The sequence below is a fragment of the Haliotis rufescens genome, unplaced genomic scaffold, assembly GCF_023055435.1.
Source record: "Haliotis rufescens isolate VD_foot unplaced genomic scaffold, xgHalRufe1.0.p SCAF_6, whole genome shotgun sequence".
Taxonomy (NCBI): domain Eukaryota; kingdom Metazoa; phylum Mollusca; class Gastropoda; order Lepetellida; family Haliotidae; genus Haliotis; species Haliotis rufescens.
In genome coordinates, this window is record NW_025964334.1 from 11,315,161 (window position 1) to 11,340,285 (window position 25,125).

Genomic DNA, 25,125 nt, shown 5'->3' on the forward strand with positions numbered 1-25,125 from the left:
ACACTGACATGCGTTGCAACCCCAAATCTCCACACCCTAAAGAAGAATGGGTTTCATCTTTATATCGAATAATTTAAATAAAATGTTAACTGGCACATTTACAAAGTGAAAGCGAAGCTTCTAATGGCAAATAAAACCTCATTGTTAATCTAGATTCTTTGAACAATGATTAAAAGAAAACACCTTTTAATGTTCAGCTTTGTTCCGACGTATTATGCTATTGCTAATACACTGTATTTACGATTTTGCATTTACATGGTAGTGAGTGGGTGAGTTTGGTTTTACGCTGCTTTAGCAATATTCCAGCGATATCACGGCAGGGGACACCAGAAATGGGCTTCACACATTGTACCCATGTCGAGAATCGGACCCGGGTCTTCGGCGTGTCGAGCGAACGCTTTATCCACTAGGCTCCCCGACCGCTCCTATTTTCATGGTAGTTGACAGTAGTACACATACCTGGACAACGAGCGACTTCACGCGATCTGTCGACGATCTCCTGCACTGGTTCAATGCAGAATGATCCACCATTGGTCGGAACTGGGTTGTCACATTGTCGCAGCCTTAATGATACTCCCGTAACATTCTCCCCACATGTTGGACACCTCGGAATGTCCCACTCTCCCCATTCTGACACTCCACCATCAACTGTGAAAACAGAAATTCATTTTAAATGTTTGAAAATGGTTACGAATTTGGAGCGTTGAATAAATGCGTATTCTACATTTACATCCGATACATCAATCGTTTCTTGCATTCATACAGTGACAGAAGAACCAAAGTTAATTAAATAAGGAAATATTTCAAGGTTGGTAGTGTCAAGAGGTAGAAAATAAGACATATCACAGTGTCACTAAAATAGACAAGACAGGGCACAGCAAAAAAAGTGTAGGTTTCCGTCTTCCGGAAACCTTCCGGAAACCTTCCGGATACCCTCCCATTTTGGATCCGGCCCGGATACCTTTCGGAAACCTTCCAAAACAAATGTCAAAATTTGGGGGGTGCATTTTGTTCACTTAAGTGTGAAACACATAAAAAAATTAACTTGAAGATACCAAGCAATTTGAAGGTTGCTGAAGGCATCTGGAAGGTTTCAGGAAGGAATCCGGATGCAAATTTTCTTCATGACTTGCTTCTGCTAAATAATGTTAGCATGTGCATTTCAGGTAGCTGTTGTAATATTCTGGGTTACTTTAATGGTAAATATCCTCCTAAAACATTTTTTGAGAAAAGACAATTGTTCAATTTCATATATTGTCCTTTTCAGATGTTAATGGTATTTAATGAACAAACATCAGTTCTCGTACAATGATATCCTTAAATTTCATGTCCAGACTTCCAGTTTGTACTGAGAGAAAGAAAAAGTCATTGACAATGTGCTCACTTGGGCCTTTGGTCCTAGTGAGATGATAATAAGACTATTTGTAACGGTACATGTACTTGTTATATCCAAAATACTAACTTCATTGAAATTTGCCTCACCCTAGTTTTATGGTACTACAGTGAGCTCTTCCTCAGTTACTGTGAAATCTTTTATTAAAAGGGATTGAGAGTTAATTTGACACTGGAGTTGTAACCACTGCTCATATATGTGTATTCAAATAATATAACAACTATGTGCTTAATACTTCACAAATATCTCCAGAAATAGGCATTTTAGTCATAATTGCAGAAATACTTTATGAATGACCCCTTCACTATTGCCTTGATCTTACACTTCAACCCTTCATGAGTTATCACTTTTGAGTGTGAATTTGACCTTCAATATCAGTGATAAATATTTCAAAAACATTTCAAAGAGCTATCCAGCACATAAACCAAATATGCAGTCCTTTGGTAGAATTCAACATATCATTGACAAAAATATGAAAGTAATGTAACCAGTATATGTATAAGAGTTACTAAGACTTCTGCAGAAAAGACAATTTAGGGGAAAATGTAGTATAACTTCGACCCCTGCCCAAAGTAAGAGTTAGACCACAAACAAACTTTTTGTCTGGTTGTGACTTTGACCTTGACATAACAGATCAATGTGTCATCAGACGTTTTCAGAGCAAAGGAAACATGTGTTATTTATTCTTGAGATGCCCAAGCAATGCATGGTTTCATAAGATAAGTGTAGCTATTAAACTGAGGCAAAATCATGAAACATCCCCATTTACACAGCTGGCAAATGAAACATAAGCAACAATCAAATTATCAATTTCTTTTATTCATATGCCTATAGTATATCGCACATTGAACAGTGTTCACATGATGGTTCCTGATGCAGTATGCAATTTCATCTTATTCTTCAATACTCATAACAGAGTGTGATAACTGTTCGCTTGACAGTACCTACGGATTATGTTCACCAGTTCAGAGAACTTACTTTCCCTCAATACTCCTTTTCTTTCTATATTGTCATGGATGAACAGGAACCAGGATGAGGGGATACCAGTTGGACTCTATCTCTGTAGCATTGTGTTAGTAGAATTGTGAACTTTCCATTTGGTGTTTGGGTCCACATTTAAAGACAATAAGTCCCATTTATCATTCCTTTCAAGTGTTTACCACATGGCTCAAGACAAGAATTTCCTGAATGTCCTGGAAGAATTCCACTCAAGCTTGGCATTGGTTGGTCTTCTCACATTAGGCAGACCAGCCTTTGTGTGTCCCAGTACCATTTGGCATACAACTTCTCGGTCGGCCTCCATTGAAAAAAAAGGGTCCTCGTCGTCGCTGTCTGCAAATCACCTCTGATATCTGAAGGGGTGCACCTTCTGTTTAGGACTCCCTTGTCTGGTCCTTCCAGACTGTCAACCTGGAGTACTCATCCAGGGATCTCAAGCAGGACTTCAGTTTCTGCAGCATAATGTACAAAAATTTAAGCAATCAAAAAGAATTGTTGCCACATGTACTTACAGATAGAAGGCAGCAAAATCACTTAAGTTATCATATGTGAGTCTTGTTATATGCTAAACATTTAAGATAATCACATCTCAAATCTCAACCAGACAAACCAGTGATTAATGTTATGAACTCGGTCCAGACAAACCGATGATAACTATTATGGACAATATCCCACATCACTGTGGTATGATTACATGCGATCCACGAGCCTACTCAATCACTACCTTATCTATTAATTAGGCTTGGAATGCTGGGAATCTTTTTAAGTGATGTCATTTAGTGATAGTTTCAACTCATCAACATGGAAAAATATGTATTTTTTAGAGTAATAATATCATTTATACTTATCCTGACTCATACTTATTGCTTATCTCTCTCTCTTCCGAATAGGTAGTGGAAACATCCTGTGCTGTTCCCAAAGAACAGAGAAAACAGCTCACCCAAACGCACCCTCACTCTGCGCATGCGCACCGGAACCATGTGACCAAGCCCAGTAACTCATCACTCTCTCTTATTTCCTACTTAATGGTCGAAACACATCAGTGGAAAGAGGGGAAGGCCGGGAGGGTACTCATTCGTATGAGTCAGGATAAGTATAAATGATATTTTTACTCTAAAAAATACATATTTTATCTTATCCTGACTCATACTTATTGCTTGAATCTCACAGTAGGTGGTGGGTTTCACCTGTATGTGTGATAAACGTCGATCTGTTCTATAAACCCCATAGGATCGTTGTTAATCTTCTGTGTAAATTCTTAATTGGGGACCACCTTCCTTTTTTGTGAGCAGCAAAATGGAAGTAAATCATATAGATTTGTGGATTTATAAGGTTTCTAAGATTAAATATTGTTCACCTTAAACGATTAGGGTGTTAAGAGAAGAGCAATAATCTTAACACAATCATTTCTCACTCATGTGCTGAATTACATAGTAAAACAGGGGGCATGGACTCTCAGTCGTTGGTTATGGAACAGTAGCCTGACGTCAACAAGTCTACGTGATATTGGGTGAGTGTGATCTTCTAATGTCGTCTGGTAGGATTCGTGAGTTGTTGTGCCACAACTAATGGTCCGAATTGGTGAATGCCAGCTAAGTCTTCTGTAGCAAGGTCTCTGAGGTAGTGATTGGCGAAAACCGTATCTGATTTCCAGAAACAGCCTTCCATAATATTTGTTATGGAGCAGTTGCCGTGAAGTGCCAAAGTTGAGGCTAAGGCTCTTACTTCGTGCGGGTTGGAGGCTGAAGGGGGGTCCAATCCCACTGCTCTGTATACTCTGAGAATAACAGCTCTCATCCAAAATGAGATAGTTGTTCTGGATACCTCTGTGTGTGTATTCCTTAATAAAGGAATAAATAGTCTCTTAAAACCTTGTCTTCTAGGTTTAGACTTTTGTAGGTATAATCTTAAGGCTCTGACTGGGCATAGTGGTAAATCCTATGTATCCTCTGCACCAAAGACGGAGGAAAGAGCCGGAATGTGGAATTGTCTGTCTGGTTTGCCTGGTAACTGGTTCTTTGCAATAAGGTCCCATCTTAAGCCAAGGTGCGCTGATGAGTTGTTACCACTGTCAAATGAGATGGATTGAAGTCTATCGCGTGGATTTCAGACATTCTGGCTGCCGTAGCTAATGCCAGAAGAAATAGGGTTTTCTGCGTCAGGTGTTCAAAGTCGGCCTGTTGGAGCGGTTCGTATGCATCACGGGTTAGGTGTTGTAGCACTATATTTAGGTCCCATACTGGGGTTCTAAATCTTTTCTGTTGGTCCTCAAGTCTGAAGGATCTGAGTAGGGCTATCAGCTCGGGAACTTTAGTAAGTTTTATCCCGTTAGCCATTGTCAGTACAGAACTGATAGCGGCCAAATAAGTGCCCAGTGTCGAACCTTTAAGATTCCTTGTACTTCGTAAGTGACATAGGTATTCTGCTACTTGTGGTATAGTAGCTTTGGCTGCAGAAAAACCCTTGGATGTTGCAAACTGGTCAAAACTTTTCCATTTATCATCATAGAGATTCCTCGTTGATCTACGAAGTGCTAAGGAGACTGCCTTAGCTGCTCTTATGGAATATCCTCTTTTAACGAGACTGCTCTTGATATGCTCCATACGTGAAGTTGGTATAGATCTGGTCTTGGATGGACCTGATTGGAGTGAGGATGTAGCAGTAGATTTGGCCAGTTTGGAAGTTTTAACATTGGATTCCCTGCTAGTTCAACGAGATCTGGAAACCACGTTCTCGCCGGCCAGTAAGGCGCTACCAAAAGCAGTTGTAGGCTGCTTGTGTGTAGGATCTTTTGTAATATCTGTGGTATCACGGCTGGTGGAGGAAACGCGTACGCATTTAGTCCCTCCCATGATATTGACAGAGCATCGACTGACCAAGCTAGTGGGTCTGGCACTGGTTATACAAATGTTGTTATCTGATTGTTGAATCTGGTTGCAAATAGATCTATCAGTGGGCAACCTTTCTCTTTTATTGCCAGTTGGAATGCTTCTGGGTGTAGCTTCCATTCTGTCGGTGATGGTTTGGCTGGCCTGGATAAGGCGTCTGCTAAGACATTTGCCACTCCTGGTATATGTCTTGCCTTTATTGTTAAGTTCAGATTGTCTACTATTTGTCTGAAATGTCAACTTCAGGAGGGTCTCCGATTTTGTCGTTCCTTGAAGGTTTATATTGTATGCCACAGTTGAATTGTCTGTTCTGATCATCATGGATTACTGCCTCGTATTCCAGATAATTGATGAGGTAGAGCTTTTCTGCTTCTAACCATATGCCTGCTGTTACTTCTCTGTTGAAGTGAGCTCCCCAACCTTGAAGTGAGGCGTCCACGAATAAGTGGTTGTTGTAATCCGGCTCGTTTAAACAAGTTACTGCGCAAACGTTCGATTTCACTGTCCACCATTAGAGGTGTTTCCCCAAAGTTTGTGGTAGTTGCAGTTTTAAATCCTGATACTCTAGGTATGGATTTATAAATCTCTGAATAGGGCGTAAGTGTAGTCTGCCTCGGACCGTCAACGCTTGGGCTGACGTGAGTAAGCCTAGTATCACTTGCCATTCGTTGACTGAGATTTTCTTGTAAATTGCTGTTGGCAAACAAGTCTTGATTTTTATCCACCGATCTTCTGGTACCATTATGAGGTTCTGATTGGTTAGAAATCTGATCTCCAGAAATTTGAGGTCCTGAGATGGTTGTAGATCGGACTTCTGAAAATTTATTAACCAACCCAGTTGTGTTTATAATTTCAGGGTGAAATTCAGTTGTAGTCTGAGTACCTCTGTTGATTGATGGGCTTGTATCCCGTCGTCTAGGTAAAAAGCACAACGAATTCCCTTGTTGTGAAGAAATGTCACAATTGGTTTGGTCACTCGTGTAAGTAGCCACGGGGCCGTGGAAATTCCAAAGGGCGGGACCGCCCACTGGTAATGTTGTCCTTTGAAGAGGAAACGTAAATATTTCCTGAAAGTCCGTTTTATGGGAATGTGTAGGTAAGCATCCTGTAGATCGATGCTTCCGAGAAAGTTGTGCTGTCTTATCATCTGTTTTAGTTGTGGTAAATGAATCATTCTGAACTTCTCCGGTTTTGGGAGGTATTTCTTGTTGAATTTCCTCATGTTGTAAATCAAACGAAACTTTCGTTTGAATTCTTTTTGGGAACCAGAAAGATCGGTGAATAGAAACCCGGCGTTAGTAATTCTAGTTGAATTTTCTGGACTGCGCCCTTGTTGAGAAGTGAATTGATTGCTTCGGTCAACTTCGGCAAAAGTTCTTTCCGATAACGTATTTCCGGTGGCTTGCGAGATAACGGGGGTTTCTTGAATAAAGTCGGGGCGTAGCCTTTTCTTAGAATGTTGGAAACAAATTCGTCTCCTAGAATGTCCCAATTCATCCAAAATCTTGCCAATCTTCCGCCTATTGGGGAATGCTGTACATGAACGGCTGGGGGGGGGGGGGGGGGGAGTTCCCTGTCGTTCATCAGCCCATCTTCAACGGTAATTGCGGGATCCCCTCGATCCGCGGCCGCGATCACGTGACGTGTCATGTGACTTGCGAAAGGCAGATGATTTCACGCCTCTGTAGTTGTACGAGCGTTTCTCTTTAGCTTTTTGAATGCCCGTGAAACGGCTTTTGAAATGGGTTTTCTGCATGGATTGACGATACATAGAATTCATAGTCTGAACTGACTTGATCAGCATATGATCTTTGGAGTCTTGAAGCACTTCTTTGTTGATTTTCCGTATGTTACCATTAAAAATGGTTGGGGCCTCCCAGGGTTGTCTTAATAATTCTTTTGTATAGGTATCTGACCAATTAGAATTATTTATAAGACCTTGTCGTCGTAGTAGTGTTAAACCTGCCGACACTGAACTCATATGATCAGAAAGAATTTCTTGATTTTTCTTTTTATTGACGAGCGCTGAAAGTAACATTCTTTCACGGTCGTTCTGAGGCTCTTTTAATTCATAGATCATAGCTTCGTTCATAGCGCGTGACATCGCTAGTCCAAAGAATGCATGTCTTGTAGTCAAGTTGTGCAATTTTCTTATCCTCAATGCGATAGGCTTTACTTTTGGAGTCTGACATAAGTGAGTAATCCTCATCAAACTCCGGTGAGCGAAGAAGTTGCGACATGGCGTGCATGGGGAATTTCTTAAAATTAAAGCTCGGTGTTGGAAGTCCTTGTGATTTCGTGGCTTTCGCAAAAGAAACATTAAGATTCTCTGCTATGTTGGAGATTGGTTTTATCGGTGGGATGGTTAGTGTGTCTATATCGTCCCCTTTGATACAGTATGTATCAGTGGGAGAAGAATTTCTTGACGGTGATGGTATCAGTAGTCTATCTATAATCCACGCCAATAATTCATGATCCTCATAGATTTAAGGGTAATATTCCCCCGATGAGTCGTCATTTTGAGGGGGCTCGAACACATCCTCCTCTCGCAGAAGATAGGAGGCGTTAGGATTCGGAGCCGTAAATGAAGGCTGCGACATCTGCGAGCTATTGTGTGAAGAGGTAGTCGACTGCGTGCCAGGTTGTTTACACATATGTTGTTGCATAGCCATTACAACTTGCTGAGTGATATTTGCTATCATATCTGTGTTAATAGCAGGCGTTGGCAAAGTACCTTGTGTAAAAAAGGTAGGCTGCGTGAAGGTAGTTGGCAGTGTAAACGTTGAAGGCTGCGCGAAGGCGGGAGCCTGCGCGAACGCTGGCGTCTGTGTTTACTCTTGTTGATTAATAGTCCGTGGTTTTGTTGAGGTAATAACCTCTGCAAAAACATGCTCTCTCCTAGGGGAAGACGGCTTCAAAGTAGATGATGCAGCACTCTTTTTTTTAGCTAATTGTTGCAGATTGATCGCCTGACTGAAACTTTCAGTAGGTTTATCCCTAGACCCTCCAGACTTCTTACTGGTAGACGAGGAAGTAAGATGGAGGGTGACTGCATCATCTTCAGCGGGAGTTATTTGAATAATATCAAATTCGAATTCCTCGATGACTCACGTCGTTTTCGATCCATCATTTTCCTCTGCACTGCACAAAGATAATAACTAAATTCTTCCTTCCCCATGGGGGCGCAAAATTTGCATCTATTCTCTGCAGTGCAGTTCTGTACTGTGCAGCTGGTACAGGTTGGATGAGGGTCCGAATCTGAAACACATAATTTACATCGGTTACATGTTTTCATAAGTCGATCGGGGCTGTCTTTAAGTCCAAATAACGAAAAATTCTAATGCCAAATATATAAAATAATCGTTAGATATGATGTATATAATACCACAGAAGATAATCCAAGCAAACAATTTTGTTAAAAGGGTGAATTTTTAAGGAAAGCTTGGATTACGATGCACAGCAAAAAATTTCCAGCTGCCAAGATGGCGCGAAAAAGAGAGAGTGATGAGTTACTGGGCTTGGTCACATGGTTCCGGTGCGCATGCGCAGAGTGAGGGTGCGTTTGGGTGAGCTGTTTTCTCTGTTAACAGCACAGGACGTTTCCACTACCTATTCGGAAGAGAGAGAGATAAGCAATAAGTATGAGTCAGGATAAGATAAAATATATGTTTACAATCCTTGTCATATAGCCAAACTATTGCTGGATGCAGTGTTAAAAAAATGAGTTGGCTTTAACACTGCTTTGAACAGTATTCCAGATATATCACCGCATGTTAGCTTGATGTGGGAAGAAAGCCCTAAGTGATGCAGGTCTTTGATGAATCCCACGAGCATGTGTATAATGCTGACAAACCTAGCAACATAATCGGGTAGAACCAGGATTTGAACCCATGACTATAGGTTTCTGCTAAGCCAAAGAGATGCAACTCTGCACAGAAAATTGTAGTGCCTTAGATAATAGGACATCCGTGCCCACAGCGATAAGGAACAAACTAAAGAAATATTTGCAAAAATAACCATATGAACCAAACAGAATAATTTCAAAATATTTACCACTGTGCTCTTCTATGGTCTTTCATTGCATTGATGCTGCACAGATGACTGTCTCTTTTATTCATCCCGACATTCTACAAACATAAGTAGCATTCACATCACAGAAATGTCCAAACTGTACATGTTGTACATTTGATTCAAATGAAAAGACGCCGGTTGTGATTCCGACTTAGAACTGCCCTAATTATAATAATTCATGTCAAACATTCAGAAATGACATTTATCCCCATATTTAACAAATGTCAAAACAATATTTAGACAACAAAGTCAGGGTCATTCAACACATACATTACATAGGAAATAACTTGTTCGACAATGCAGAGAGATCCTCACCGAGGTGAATATCATTCCATGAATTATTGCCAAATTTTCTTGAAATGCAGATTAATGCAATGCAGTATTTACTTTTATTTCTAGGCTATTTGTTTGGCTTTTCCATGGCACTGTTTTGACAGAGATCTAACCTTGATATGACACTTTGTTCAGAAATGATATAAATAAGAGAATACTTTATTATTCCCGAGAAAATTTGGGTTACATTGTAAAAGCACAGAGAAACAAGTATAAGATTCATGATTTAAGTTAAATACACTCATACATGCACACACAAACACAACATCCAAACACCAGGGTTAGAAATTGGCACTAGTCATTTTGACATTTTAAAGGTTTTGCTATATGCTATCATTTTAGGACTAGTGGACTGAAAGTGTTAGTTTTTACCGCTGCAAACACTAATCAACTGATGAATTGGTTGGTCAGACTAGGTTGTCATCATACTCTGAGGGCATGGATCTTTGCTGATAATAACAATAACTAGATTGCCTGGTCTATGATCAATTATTTACAGGCTGCCATCACAGAGCTGGACTATTGTGAGTGTGATGTTTCACATTGCATTGAAATATACCATGATGAATACATGTAGTTTGTATTTATCTGAAACAAAAATACTCACTCAATACTTTGTATCCCCCCTGAGGATGTCTGTGAACCTCCCACAAACCCTGAACATGCTGAAACAGAAAACAACTAACTTGTCTTTATCCTTTCAATGTTTCAGTGCGAATTTGTTAAGAGATTGATAAGCTGTCATTATTCATTGTAATCCATATCTCACTTTCAGGTGGTTCAGGTGGCAACACATGATTGGAATTGAATGCCACATTTTGTTTGACATGCACTTTGCCAGATGTATACCCTTGGTAACTAACCCTCATCATCAAATCCCAGCGTTATGTTGAGAATAAGGACACGACCCTTAAAAGTCCTGCCCCTGTAGCTCTTATGCAAGTCCAAATAGAAATACCATGTCACAACAAACACTTGATCATAATGATAACAAAAGGTTTCCGAAAACAACAAAACTAAAAGGCCCTTGACGTTTACAGTAGTAACATGGAGATCAGGAATATATCTAAATCAATCCATTCCATAAGATCTCTGTATAGAAATCATGGAACATTATGTCTCGAAGCCCTGCTACGTACCTGGCATCCGCAAGCTGCTCTTCCTTCGGCTGTCAGTCGAGTTTTCGAAATACTTGACGTCCTCGTTGTGAATGGCTCAGATGGATTTAGACCGGGATTTCCGTGTTAGAGGTGATTGAGAACAATGTATCGATACACGAGGTAGGCATATCGCAATCAAGCATCACGGTGTACATCGATTACACGAGGTTTGAGTGTTTGTTTACATTTGTGTTCCAAAATGGCGCCCTCGGCCATACAGGGAATTATGGGTAGACTTGCTTGTCCCGGAATAACACGAGTTGGTCACGAATGACGAGCGGTCATTTCTGAAGCAGTTACGGAAAGAGACGAGGTTGGCCGATTACAGTTCATACAGGCCATATTGGGAGCCGCGGGGATTTCGACAGTGTGTATTAGGAATTATACCTACGTCGTGTATGGAATATGTGTTTGCCTACCATGCCTAGATAAGGCAGTGTGACAAGGGATATCCCAGCGGACGTAATAATCCTACAGCAGAAATGTTTCACAACCTCGTCAAAATTGGCGATTGCAGCTGATGTCATGCAGGGAGCTGAAGACGTGACATATTCAGACAGAGACCATATTACATATAGACTGTTACATGATCTCTGATTCAGGTGAGGAATATGTGAATAATATGGATCACGTATTAAAGTTATTTATCATCTGTAAGCCACTTATTCAGTTTTATATATGTTAGTAAATGTGTGATTTTATTTTTGTATGATAAGCAATCTACCTTACTTATGTTAATCCTTGCTAATGTAAATGATGTAGAAATATGTTTGCCTACTTATATTCCTTTAAATCTAATGTGACTCATTTTCTTAGTTCATATCGTACCGTCAAAGCAATCTGTGGTACTCACCAATCTGTGAGAATGGTTTATAGACTAAACTTACTTTTGCAGGTGTCAAGAATCAAGAACAAATTAAATGACAGAAGTTTTGCAACAGTGAACATAGTGAAGTGGAAGAAAAGACATTTGAAAGGTATGGATATTTTCACTTGAACTTGTTGAAGAATACCATGATGACAACTTTATCATGTTGGGAATTTTGGCGGTGGGGTAGCCTAGTGGTTGAAGTGCTGAAGACCAAGGTTCGATTCAATGTGTGAAGTTCATGTCAGGTGTCCCTTGTGGTATTGCTGGAATATTGCTAAAAACAGCGTAAAACCATACCCACTCATGTGGGGATTCAGGGTTGGAATTGGTCCCCATCAACCTATGCTAGTTTTAAGAGAGGGTTATACTATAAAGCGAAAACGGCACCTCGCCTGCTATTGCCCGGTGAAAACAGCACCTTGTTATTTATTTTACCTTGGTACTGAACATGCCCGAATACATGAAATTAAACTCGCATGGTCACTTGTAAACACAAATAAATGAGAAATGTTCAAAAAGGTTTACATTAGAAACTAGCCTCTACTCGCCGACTCTGATTTGAAGATGCAACTGAACTTATTGTGAAAATATAACATGCTTTGATTACTTTGAAGTAAAATAAATGAAATTAAACTTGCAAACACAAATCATTGTGAAATGTTTATCACCTAAAATTAGAGTTAGAAATTAGCCTCTACTCAAATTTACTCATGATTCTGATTGGGAGGTGCAACTAAACTTATCATTGAAAGATAACATGCTTTTAAGATTTAAGTAGCTTTACTCAGATTAGCTCAGGGGCGGTCGGGTAGCCTAGTGGTTAAAGCGTTCGCTCGTCACGCAGAAGACCCGGGTTCGATTCCCAACATGGGTACAATATGTGAAGCCCATTTCTGGTGTCCCCCGCCGTGATATTGCTGGAATATTGCTAAAAGCGGCGTAAAACCATACTCACTCACTCACTCACTCAGATTAGCTCAATGTCAAGCTGAAACTGTACTACAGGTATACTATATATTTCATATTTATGTTAGTAAGTAGGAAATGAATAGTAATTTTATAGAAATTTCATATATATCTCCCCTTTCTGCCAACAACATCACAACATCTCCAGATAACAGACAACGACAATTAGTAGCCCTTTTTGCCAAAACAAGGTGCTGTTTTCGCCTCACCCATAAGAGATAACTTAATAGATCGGGTGATCAGGCTCGGTGACCTGGTTCATGGCATCTGACAGTGACCATCTGACAGAGTGGATTGTTGTTCACAATATCAATCACTGGATTGTCTAGAATCTTGGGCCTACCTTTAGAATACAGTACCACAAACTTTTCAAACAGGTCACATCACCCTCTGATGTAATTTGTAGTATTTTGTTTCCTGACACACTGGCAAAATAATGCCTTGTGATGTCAGGGGTCATTGGGTGTACATATATATGCTCTTTTCAGTGGTCTATCGTCTCCACACGCTATGTTTTTGCATAAGCCCAGCAATGTTGACAGTTTTAATTATTTGTTTACTAAATATTGCCTGCGGCTGCGCATTTTATATCAAGTGCTTGTTTATGAAAGCACCTTTGTTTTCTATATCGTTTTTATTTCATTTTTTACTTATTCCAGTGGTTAAATTGATTATATATTGAAACTTATAATGTGCAATAAGCGGGTTATAGCTAAAACGTCACCGATTGGCAAAACCCTTGCCGAAAGCGAAAACGGCGATTATTACTTGGCGAAAATGGCACCTTATTTTTTTTACCTTGGTAAAATAAATGAAATTAAACTTGGATTGATAACTTGCAAAGACCAATAATTGTGAAATGTTAAAACAAGTTTACATTATAAATTAGCCTCTACTCCAACGTATCCTATACGCGACTCAATTTATTGTGATAACATGCTTTGAAGTAAAATATATGGAATTAAACACACATCGTCTCATACAAACACAAATAGTTGTGAAACGTTAAAACAAGTTTACCTTAGAAATTAACTCCCTACTCCAGTTTACTCGCCGACTCTGATTGGCAGACGCAGCTAACTTATTGTGAATATATTATAAGCTTTGAAGTTTAAAGTACTCAATGTCAAGCTGAAACTGTATTTAAAAATCCTAACATGGTGCTGTCAGATCACAATTATTCACAGTGGCCTTTCGATGCATCATTTGAACATGTTGAAAGGTTTTACAAGAGATTTTTGTCAGTTATAACTGATGCTATTTCTGCCCTTACATTAAAACAAATAAATCAACCAATATGGAACTATTTTATTGATAAAATTTGTAAATTTTACAAATGGGTCAATATATATGTCATCTTGTTTCTCCTAATGTCTGTGCAGGTGCTCGCTACAATTTTGGAACTTCTTTACAGCTACAAATAGAAAATACCAGAACAGTTTACTACTACAAATCAAATACTGTATGGGATTTACTGAAAGTGTTGCCACAACTGAAAATCTTCAAATACCTGTATTTGGCTATAAATTTGACTACGGTTTCTGTCAAATTATCGATTCCTGCCTCAGGTAAGGATGCAGTGAAATTATTTAAGTGTACACATGTATCACAGATATACTCCTGAAGTCTATGAAAGTTATTTACAAGTGATACACATAAGGACTTAAAGGAGGAAATGTATTGATGTCAACTTCTTTATTATGAGGATCACAAAATTTCTGTGTATATACTTACTCCTTCATTAGGTTAATATTCACGATTCTGCTCCAATTGCTTAGATCAATGCCCACATTGTCAATCACTGGGTCGTCTGGTACAGACTCGATTATTTACAGATCACTGTCATATGGCTGGAATATTGTGTTAAACAACAAACACAACATGTTTCTACTACCTGCCGTTGTGGATACCATTTTGAGAATCCTACACATTACATCTTTTCATGTCATAACTATTGCCATCTTCTAAATAATATGTACTACTACATGTGTTTTGAACATATTTATTTCAAAATGTAATGGATTTGCAAACAATCTGATTGCCTATATATATGCTTATCAAATACACAAAAAGTATTAGTTACAATAAAGTTCAATACTATCAGTTAAGCAATAATGTAGTTATTAAATTGTAAGTAGATAATTCAAGTATGAAACCATATTGATTAAATCTAACAGATTCTGACAAATGCATGTATCGATGAATTCTTTCAATGTTTTCCTGTACATAATTTTCAACATTACCATATTAAGCCATTTATATATCATATTCATGTGTATAATAATACATATTATTTCTAATAATCGCGTAATTTGGACACACAAATATAAAGCAACCCAATACTTGCCGTAACAGGCGACTATGCTTGTCTAAAGAGTTGACTAACGGGATCGGGTGGCGGTCAGGCTTGGTAACTTGGTTGAAGCATGTCATTGATCCCAATTGTGTGAGTCGATGCTCATGATGTCAATCACTGGACTGTCTGGTCAAGACTCGATTATTTACATATAGCCGGAATATCGCTGAGTGCGGCATAAAACAACAAACCAAACCAAATCATAAAAAGCGCCATAAGTCGGGATGGGTCATTTGAGATTAGCAAGTTAAATCATTACAACCTGATCTGAGTCATGAAAAAATATGACTTTGATTCAGTGAAAATTTGCATCATGATAGTTTCAACTGTAGGCACAGTTAATCTAAACAGTTAATCTGATTTTTGTACAGTTTCTGTTTATTAATTGTTAAATGTCTTTGTGTTCAAATAAGCTTTGCCTCTTCACCAACCCTATTCCTCTTTTGGAATAAATAGTGTCTAATTCAAATACCATCACTACTAATCATCCTAGTGAACAAAACAAAGAAATGCACATCAAAACTGTCATTATTATATATCAGATATCTCATAAAGTAGAAAAAAAACTGTTATCCAGCAAGATACATTTCCTTGGTCCCCAGAAGCTTGTTACATAGTAAACTGACTTGATAGGTTGAATAGCAGTCAGCATGGTTGTAAATGCACAACTGACTAAGCCGTCACTACTCAATTAAGTAATTAACAGACAATTGCAAGTGCTAATACCCACACGACACTAATTGCCCTGTTAATCCCTAGCCCACAATGAGTTGACATTGAGTTCATTTTGCTAATTAGCTTTTTTTAGAGTAGCAAGGTAATAAACATCAAAGGTGGGGCAGGCTTTGATCATGTGTTCTGTAGAAAAGATGATGTCACTTGTTTTATGTTTATTTAGGATTAGCTCCATCCCTTGATGCTACCAAGGCAGCCCTTGAGATTATCAGACAGTTTGGCTGGACACAAACAGATGTCTCCCTTGTAGCACACTATGTGTCAGACAAGGACTTTGACCACTCTGTGCAGATGCATATCAATGCATAAAGAACATTGGGTCGATGATTCAATAATGTCATGCAAGTCAAAGTTGGGTTTCACTGTATTTAGAAACAGACGATGTATCCAAAACTTTATAACAGTAATCATGATTAATTTAAACTTTGCCAGACCAATATTTTTGGCAGATTTGCATGTTATTGTTAATCTTCATAAAGTTATTTTTTTTAAAAGATAGGATATGATAAGGTATGATAAGGTGTGATAAGATATGATAAAAATATGATAAAAAATATGATAAAAATATGATAATGATTTTAGTCAAGAATATTGCCATGAATATTTTAATTCAGATCAGAACAAACGGGGAGGGTCACCCAAAAAATGTGAGAGTCTCTAGGGGAGGGACCGGTCATGTAAAAAGGGTTATGAAAAAATAGACAATAAAATATAAAGTGCTTTGCATTTTCTTTCAGGGAGGGTAGTGTCAGAAATGAATGAGAACACACCGGTAATACATGACCGGCCCCTTTAATGTAATATACATAGTTTTTAGTTGATGGTTCAGGTTGTGCTTTTCAGTTGAATTTCTTATCACTGTCTGTGTCGGACTACCAATTAACGGTAGATATTAAATATCCATAATAACTTAGATAAATACTTCTACAGTCTCATCCTAATTTGTCAAAATTTGAATTTCAATATAGCTTCCAATAATGAATGAATGAATTTGGTGAGAATATCTATTGTCTGAAATCCTAATGTACTTTCTTTTGTATTTGGTGTGCTAGGGTAGCCTAGTGGGTAAAACGATCTCTGAAACCCAGGTTCGATTCACCACTTGGGTACAATGTGTAAAGCCCATAGCTGCAATATTGTTAACGAGCTGCATGAAACTATACCAACTCACTCGCTCATTATGTTGTATTTTGAGATCACTTACATGACCTGTCTGATTGAAGTTTTGATTATTATGAATAGTTCTGTTTTTATGTATAAGAACCTATGTAACTTAGTTTTGCATTGTCTTGTTTACCCTTCCATATATTTTGATGTAATGCAAACATTCAAGCAAAATTCAGGTGAACCGTGTGGCGTTTAAGGTATTGTTTTTGAAGACCGGATACATTTTTGTATTTTCTGAACACTTTTCTGTTTGCAATGGCTTATTTACATGTTCAAAGATTGGTTAAATATCAGTTGCAAGATAAATTGTCAATGCCCCACTGTTCGAGAAAACAACATTTTACATTTGTAAATATGTGTTTCATAATTTTTGAATAACAAGTTTCTAAAAATGTTATGAGTTGTTCCAGGACTTGGATTTCACAATCTGACACCAGCTACATTTAAGAAGATCTTGCTCAGACATGTCAGACAAGGGACTTGCCGGATGATGAACAATCCTCCCGATAACAACCAACAGATTCACATCAGAAAGTGATGATTCTGAATGAATAATGCCACATCAGTGTGACTATAGTATAGTGACTATAGTATAGTGACTATAGTATGACACTTATCAAGTCTGAATGAATTTATGCCAAAGCACTGTGACTATGTCCAGGTTGTGTACACCGACTCTGACTATACAAATCTGAATGACTTTTGTGGTTTACTGCAGAAACATAATTGACTTTACATATTCTTCTTCCATGAAATTCTTCTGAGATTTGACTAATGTGTTTATTTAGAAAATTGCATTGAAGAGTCTGTTCTGTAAGTTCTTGCAAACACCACTGGTTACTTTATGCTAGTTCCTCTTCTTGCTTGATCAAATTTCATTTTGTGATATTTACCACTGAAATGTCATATAATCAATAAATATGATTTTTTTTCCAAAAACATTATTTGTTTTGCTTCATAAGCATAAAGAAATATGATACTGATCAGCCATAACATAGGTGCTGAACAAATATAAAATATACTAATGCCCTGAATGTTTTCCGACTATGAATACAGCTCACTTAACAAAAGTTGTAGTTCCAAGCTAGTAATCAAATAACATTGATATTTTTTTCTGTGCTTTATTTAGGTGATTTTTTATGGATGACATTAGTCTTAGGCACCAATTTGGGACAATTGTATTGTGTTTCGTACTCCCATGAAACTACACTGTCCATATATAACAAGTACTGATACCGTTCAAAAACTAATCTTTTAATTTCACCAGGGCCAGTTGCCAAAGCACATAACCAATGACTTTCCATTTTTTCTGAGTGAGAATGGTGTTATGCCACTTTTAGCAATATTGCAACAATATCACGGTGGGTGACACCAGCAATAAGCTTCACACATTTGTACCCATGTCGCGAATCGAACTTGTGAACATTGCATGCCCACATATCTCAGTTTAAGGAGGATATTTACAACTAAAATAACACAGAATATTACAACAGCTATCTCATATGTACAGGCTAACATTAATAACCAGAAACAAGACATGGAGAAAATTTGCATCCGGATACCTTCCGGAAACCTTCCGGAAACCAACCAGATGCCTTCAGCAACCTTCAAATTTCTTCGTATTTTCAAGATAATTTTTTTATGTGTTTCACACTTAAGTGAACAAAATGCACCCCCCAAATTTTGACATTTTTTTGGGAAGGTTTCCGAAAGGTATCCGGGCCGGATCCAAAATGGGTAGGTATCCGGAAGGTTTCCGGAAGACGGAAACCTACACTTTTTTTGCTGTGTACAATTCTTTTGTGAAGGAATGTCATATCCACTATTTCTTGAGATGTACAGCAGTATTTCTCAATACAAACACACAACAAAGTATGACCAGTTTAATATTCAAATCCGGGGTAGAATAGTTCTTCAGCAACCCATGCTTGCCATAAAAAGCGACTTTGCTTGTCGTAAAAGGCGACTAACGGGATCGGGTGGTCAGACTCGCTGACTTGGTTGATGCATGTCATCGATCCCAATTTGCGTGGATCGATGTTCATGATGTAAATCACTGGATTGTATGGTTCAGACTCAATTATTTACAGACCGCCGTCATATAGCTGGACTATCGAGTTCTGGATTATTCTCCTTGATTGAATTTCGCAATCATCATGTTACAATGCATATAAATCGGAATATCTGCTCCGATCGGAAATGGTTTAACTTCAGGTATATCGATTATTGGTAATATTTTTTTCCAAAATGTTTCAATCAAAGAACAAGTTAATTCTGATTCTGATTCTGATCTAATTATGTATGTTTGAACCATTGCATAGCAAACACATTGTCTCTTGCTGGGGTGTCATGCAGGTAGCATAAGTGGCGTCAGTCACCATGCAAGGACCCGAGTATAAAGGCCTAACTTTGGTTGGTGATGATCTGCAGCCCTCTTATACTCTGTTTGGATTTTGTATGACTTCATACGTTGGCATCGCACCTCTCTCTCTTGTGAGGTCATTCAGTTCAGCGTAGTCGTGAGCAGTAACACCCGACACATGCGCATGTGCATGAATCTGCCCAGTGTCACCTGTATCGGTCGTGTGTCTCCCGTCTGCAGAATCTGTGCACGCAGATGATCTCCATGTCAATCTTAAACAGTAAAGTATGGCGGAAAGTCTTATATAAACTCTAATGCTTGAATTATTCCTCAAAGAATGATTTTAATATCATATCGAACGTATAACGTTTATGAAATGCGTGTAGTTACCTTCCCGTTCGTAGCAGACATGTGGCCAGTCCACCAATCAGCAAAAACGTTAACGCAATTCCTACTGCTCCCCCGATGACACCACTCTCTATAGGCGACACTGAATTAGATGCCATGACACACATTGATCAAAACAGTTATGCTGCACAAGTTGTAGCAGTATCACTCAGGATACAGGCGTTAGGTATAAAACCTAACGAGGGACACATGAAACCACGTGGACCCCGAGTGATACAACTACATCGAATTTAACTTACCGTCATGTTATAATATGAGATTGTAAAAGAATTAAAGCAAATCCAAAACTGACAGTTAACAGCTGTTCGATGGAGGTAAGGTGAGTTTCATTGACTCGGTAAAGGTGTGGGGCTTTTGGCTTCGAAGTTGGGTATGAGGCCTAGGGATTTATACTCCCTCTCAGAGAGCCACGTGCAGTTTGTCTTGTTCGTGGCTGTGTATTAGGGGTTTATTCTCCCGCTGAGAAATTTATTGATTAATTATAAATCTCAATAATTCTGCCCTCTTCCTTCTATGTCAACAAGAACCAGACGATGTTGTTTTGCAGTTCTGGGCATTTCAAGAGGAACCTACTGAAAAATGAACGTTCATTTTTTCGATCGATAATTCAATAGTATTTTCGCGTTCAATAGATGTTTCGAATGATCATTATAACTATTCTGTTTTATTCCTGAATGGGAGGCCATTGGTCCATGTGCATTCCAGTTGTAAACAGTAACACACAATCAGGCAATAACTTTGAAATCAATACTTGGGTATAAAAGTAGTCTTAGTCTGTGGTAATAGAGCGTCCTTCGTTACAGTTATTTTTTGCTTTTTAAGATATTGCTAAAGGTATTGACAGAAAATTTTACAGGATTAGACTTTTGTCTCAACGATCTGTAAAACGGGCAGATAAATAGAAAATGAACTTCGTTCTCAATAGAGCAGAAAATGCTGTGAATAAACAGTATCCTCTTTTCTGTACAGATTACTCCGTATATGCAATTCACTTAATCTTAACATGCACTGTATACGGCAATTTTTTAGAAAGTTGTATTCAATGATATCTTACCGTGTGAATAATATCTTTAAAAAAGTCCATAAATGTCGAGTAAATATTGAGCATGAGTTGCCCAAGTAATTTTACTAAATTCACCAACCGTCTTCGTTAACAATAAACCCTGTCGGGGATGTACACCATTATTTAACACACTTCATATATCCACATTCAAACCATATCTTCAACGTTCAGCCAATCTCGCAATATCGCCGTACTAGATACATATTTACCAAAATTAGTGTGAAAAGTTTCGACACTTTGACTAGCGTTGCAACCCCAAATCTCCACACGGTAAAGAAGAATGAGTTTTATCTTAATATCGAGCATTTAAATACAAAGTTAACTGGCATATTTGCAAACTGAAAAACTTATATACTGTCATATACTGTAATTCAAGGATAAACATCGTGGACAGAAAGGGTCTCAACACAGTACACTGAATGAATCCTTCGCAATCACCAATAAACGACCGTTTATTCCATACTTTTATAATTGAATACCACAAGAGTTTCTGGTTGATCAAATCGAACGCTTTTCGGACATCAACAAACAATAAAATCGACCTCAACGTTTAAAGGTAGCCTAGTGGTTAAAGCGTTCGCTCGTCACGCCGAAGACCTGAATTCCCGACATGGGTACAATGTGTGAAGCCCATTTCTGGTGTCCCCCGCCGTGATATTGCTGGATTTTTGCTGAAAGCGGCGTAAAAGCATACTCTCTCACTGGGGATTTATTCGTCCCTGAATCCCCACCGAGGCATACTTACTTAGGCAACTTGGCAACCGAGTACAGGTTCTCTTCATAGATTCAAAACGAGGTCCGCTGCAGTCGTTACCGCCATATTGGGGTGATGGGTTTGTACAGGATCTTGTTCTGTTTACATTCTGGAATGCCGAGCCGCATGTGACCGAACAAGGTCCTTCACTCCATGATGTCCAAATCGACATCCCGCCGTTAATTGCTGGAAAAAAATATAATATAAACTTGTCTGTAAGAAGCCATTAAACAGGCGGTGAGATTTACATTTTTCGGGAGAGCAAGAATTACCTTTCCGTGTCGTAAAGCAGTAATTGTTTAAACGGTTAATTGTTAACCTCTCGAAAGCATACTTTTAATGGCAAAAAACTGTCGTTAAGTATTTTTATTTATTAGTATATGACATTTTATTGCTTACTCTACCTTCTTTCATCTAACAAACGTATAAGTGACACAAATGATGTGAGTGTATCCCTCAAACTTGTGTTTTCAATAAACTGATACGTCAAAATTATTCAACAGTACCAGGAAAGAAGTAAATGACACCATTTTATTGATAGCAACTTAATTATATTCTTTGTCACGTAGTTTCAGAGCTACTTCTTGCTTCTTGCTTCAGGTGCATGCGGAGTGAGTGCATAGAGTGACGCCATAGATCCATGGATCGAGATGTATCATTTGCACTGATCTAAAGTAATTCCCCGGGACTGGTTGTTGCCTTTGTTATTGTTTTTTCCCCGTGAGTACCTGGATGATACAGTAGAAATCTAGTTCGCGACCTGTGCTGCGCTATTGATAGTATAACGGCGTATGGTCACATTGATCAAGAAAATGAAATACAGTTTTGGAAATAATAAGGAAATGTAGGTATCTTTGTGCGTAGCATCGGTACTGGTGACGAAGTTTTGATAAGTCACTTGCTTGGTAATTGTGCGATTTTCGTTTACACTACATGAATGTTGACTTTCAGTAAATATTTCTCCTGAGTATTGCTTATTTTATCGTGTTTATATTTTTACAGTCAAAATGTGCAAAATTTTCACTTTGAAAGTTTATTAAACGCCTAAATATTCAGTTATTTTACAAATTCACTGAAAAGTATTTCCATCTGTATTATTATAAAACGAATTCCAAAGATTTTTATATTTAATATCATCACCAAGAGACTGTAAATGTTACGATGAAAAGTACATTTGTATATTGTTTGGCTTCTAATCCAACCTACATAATAATCTATTGTGATGTTTTAAGGCCCTTTTGATCGTCTTAATCACTTTTAGTCAATCTGTTAAAGAAATGGACAGATTTTTCAGTCAAAATGACTGAAATATTTACACATTTTAATAGATTGCCTGAGAGAATCACATTTTACAAATTGACTGTAATATATACACGATTACAAAAAAAGACCTGTGAAAACAACGTCTATCGCGCATCGAAGAATTTCCCAACCAAGACGTAGAGGAACAAGAATGAATCTGTCCAATGCTTCAGCAAATGAAGGAAAACAAAAGGCAAATATCATAATTATAACCTACCAAATTTATGTGTATAATTTTAGGCAGCTTCCTTGTTCGAGGAATGTATCCGTGAATATGCCCACAAAGGAATACTATCCTACACGTCAGCAGCTGTACAAAGAAACTTATTCGATGTCACGTGTCTCTGTAACAATCAAATATTTCAAAATATATATATATCGTTTCGGGATATTATAACCCGTGTCCGTTCCTCAACTGATCACTTAGATTGTTTCAGGTGTTTCACACAGGTGTCAAGTCTCAATGGTCGGCTGAGAAAGCCCACGTGACAACTATTTTCATAACGTCGACGGTTCCCAAAAAATCCATTGAGTAAGGTAACAGTGAGCAATCAACGTATTATCGGTTAAGCCTTTGAACAAAGTATGTTGCTTTTATATCGGCACTTCACGGCATAATATGAATATATGCCCTTTGTTTTAGTAAACCTAGACATGTAAACACTCACTTTTGACATATCCACTGTGCAAGATAACAGTGATTCATCAATCAACGTATTTTCTGTTATTCCTTTGACAAGGAACGATCCGTTGATTCACTAAAAAGTAATTTAAAATCAACTGATCATTCATCTCTTGCTGGGCTGCCACGTGCATATATTATATCACACACATTTCACCTCACTTTAAACCTGTTTTTAGATTGAATAATTACTCCAGACACAATACATGCCAAATGGGAACCTTTGTCAGGTAATCTGAGTGGTGCTACCACTAATTATACCTGTAATAAAATCATTAACTGAGCATCAAGTGAATGACGACAAATACACAAGTGTAGGGTTATACCAGAAAACGTGGATGACAACAAGCTAGTAGTAATGGTATTATCGACGCAATCCAAAATCCGAAAATGCTTTCACTGCATGGATGCAGTACTCATGGGGAAAAAAACAATAACAAAGGCAACAACCAGTCCCGGGGAATTGCTCTAGATCAGTGCCTCTTTAAGTAATGCATACACTCTTCAAAAAAGAAACGCACAGGTGGTAGTATGTAGTTCACTGAACCTGACTACACAAAATGCCGGTATCTAAATTGGATACATGTTATTGGAAAATATTGGTGGCCTGATATTCGACAAACGGTGCGTCAAAACGAAGACATTGTCGATTTGCAATGTCTTAAACGGAAACAGTAAAGCAAAATGCACGTGGCATTCGTAAGTCGTGGTAGTGGCTATAAAAAAGGCATGCATAAGCCAAAAATTTGTCATTTAAGTGTCAACATTTTTTATTCCATTGGGCGAAAATAAAATTGTAGATGGATCACGAGGTGTTCGTAAATAAGATTAAGCATGTCCTGCTCACGTGCTCATGTCTCAGCGTTCACAATTTCATTAAATAGGCGACCTGCAGTAGAATAGGTCTTCAGCAACCTATATGCTTCCCGTAAAAGGCGACTATGCTTGTCGTAAGAGGCGACTAACGGGATCGGGTGATCAGGCTCACTGACTTGGTTGAGGATTTTAGGTCCTATCTCTTTTTTTGATTACCCAATAAAGTCAATTTATAGTAAAACGGTTGTGAAGAAGCTAACAACTTTGTAAGACTTATTCATCTCATTCCAATAGAGCTACTCATGCTCACATAAAGTTGTAGTTATTATGTCACTGTTTATATCTTTAAAAATATATTACGTGTTCATCAATAACAATTAAGATGAACATTCAATTTCCGATATAAGTAAATGAATAAGTGTGTTTTACGCCACAATCAGTCAAAGACCAACGTTGTCCGGTTTGATGACACACAATCTACTAGGCAGCACATTGTGTACACCCTATCACCATTGAAGTCTCCACTGTGGGTATTCCTGGGGACGAAAAGGCCCCATGTCCCTAGGAATCTCATCAATACATTCATGCGAGGCATTCTCTGCCTCAAGAAGATCATATAGTTAACATGCTAATCCAACTCGAACTACCATCCCGCTCAAGATGAATGTTTTATGTAACATCCAACATGCCCACATTTACACACGCACGTACACACACATTTTGATTTACCAATCCCTGAATGGAGAAGACGTGCGTTACGAAGCTCCTCCAAGTCATCATCAATATCCGTAAATGTCTG

General features: G+C 38.3%; 1 protein-coding gene and 1 long non-coding RNA gene across 3 annotated transcripts; one reads left to right on the forward strand and one right to left on the reverse strand.

Moving 5' to 3' along the window:
• Positions 1-576: 576 nt before the first annotated feature.
• On the reverse strand, positions 577-21,711 carry LOC124128482 (semaphorin-5A-like). 2 transcript variants are annotated; one of them, XM_048386319.1, is made up of 3 exons: positions 21,518-21,711; positions 19,692-19,791; positions 577-648 (listed from the first exon to the last, which is right to left on the reverse strand). In XM_048386319.1, the coding sequence occupies exons 1-3, from the start codon at positions 21,696-21,698 to the stop codon at positions 645-647; spliced, it is 285 nt and encodes a 94-aa protein (XP_048242276.1). In that variant the 5' UTR covers positions 21,699-21,711; the 3' UTR covers positions 577-644. The 2 variants fall into 2 exon arrangements, with proteins under 2 accessions (XP_048242276.1, XP_046347868.1); XM_046491912.2 differs by lacking the exon at positions 577-648 and adding an exon at positions 19,002-19,573.
• LOC124128054 lies at positions 11,303-17,509 on the forward strand. The gene is made up of 3 exons (XR_007218756.1): positions 11,303-11,446; positions 11,740-11,821; positions 17,350-17,509. It is a non-coding gene; the product is annotated as an uncharacterized LOC124128054 (long non-coding RNA).
• Positions 21,712-25,125: the final 3,414 nt, after the last annotated feature.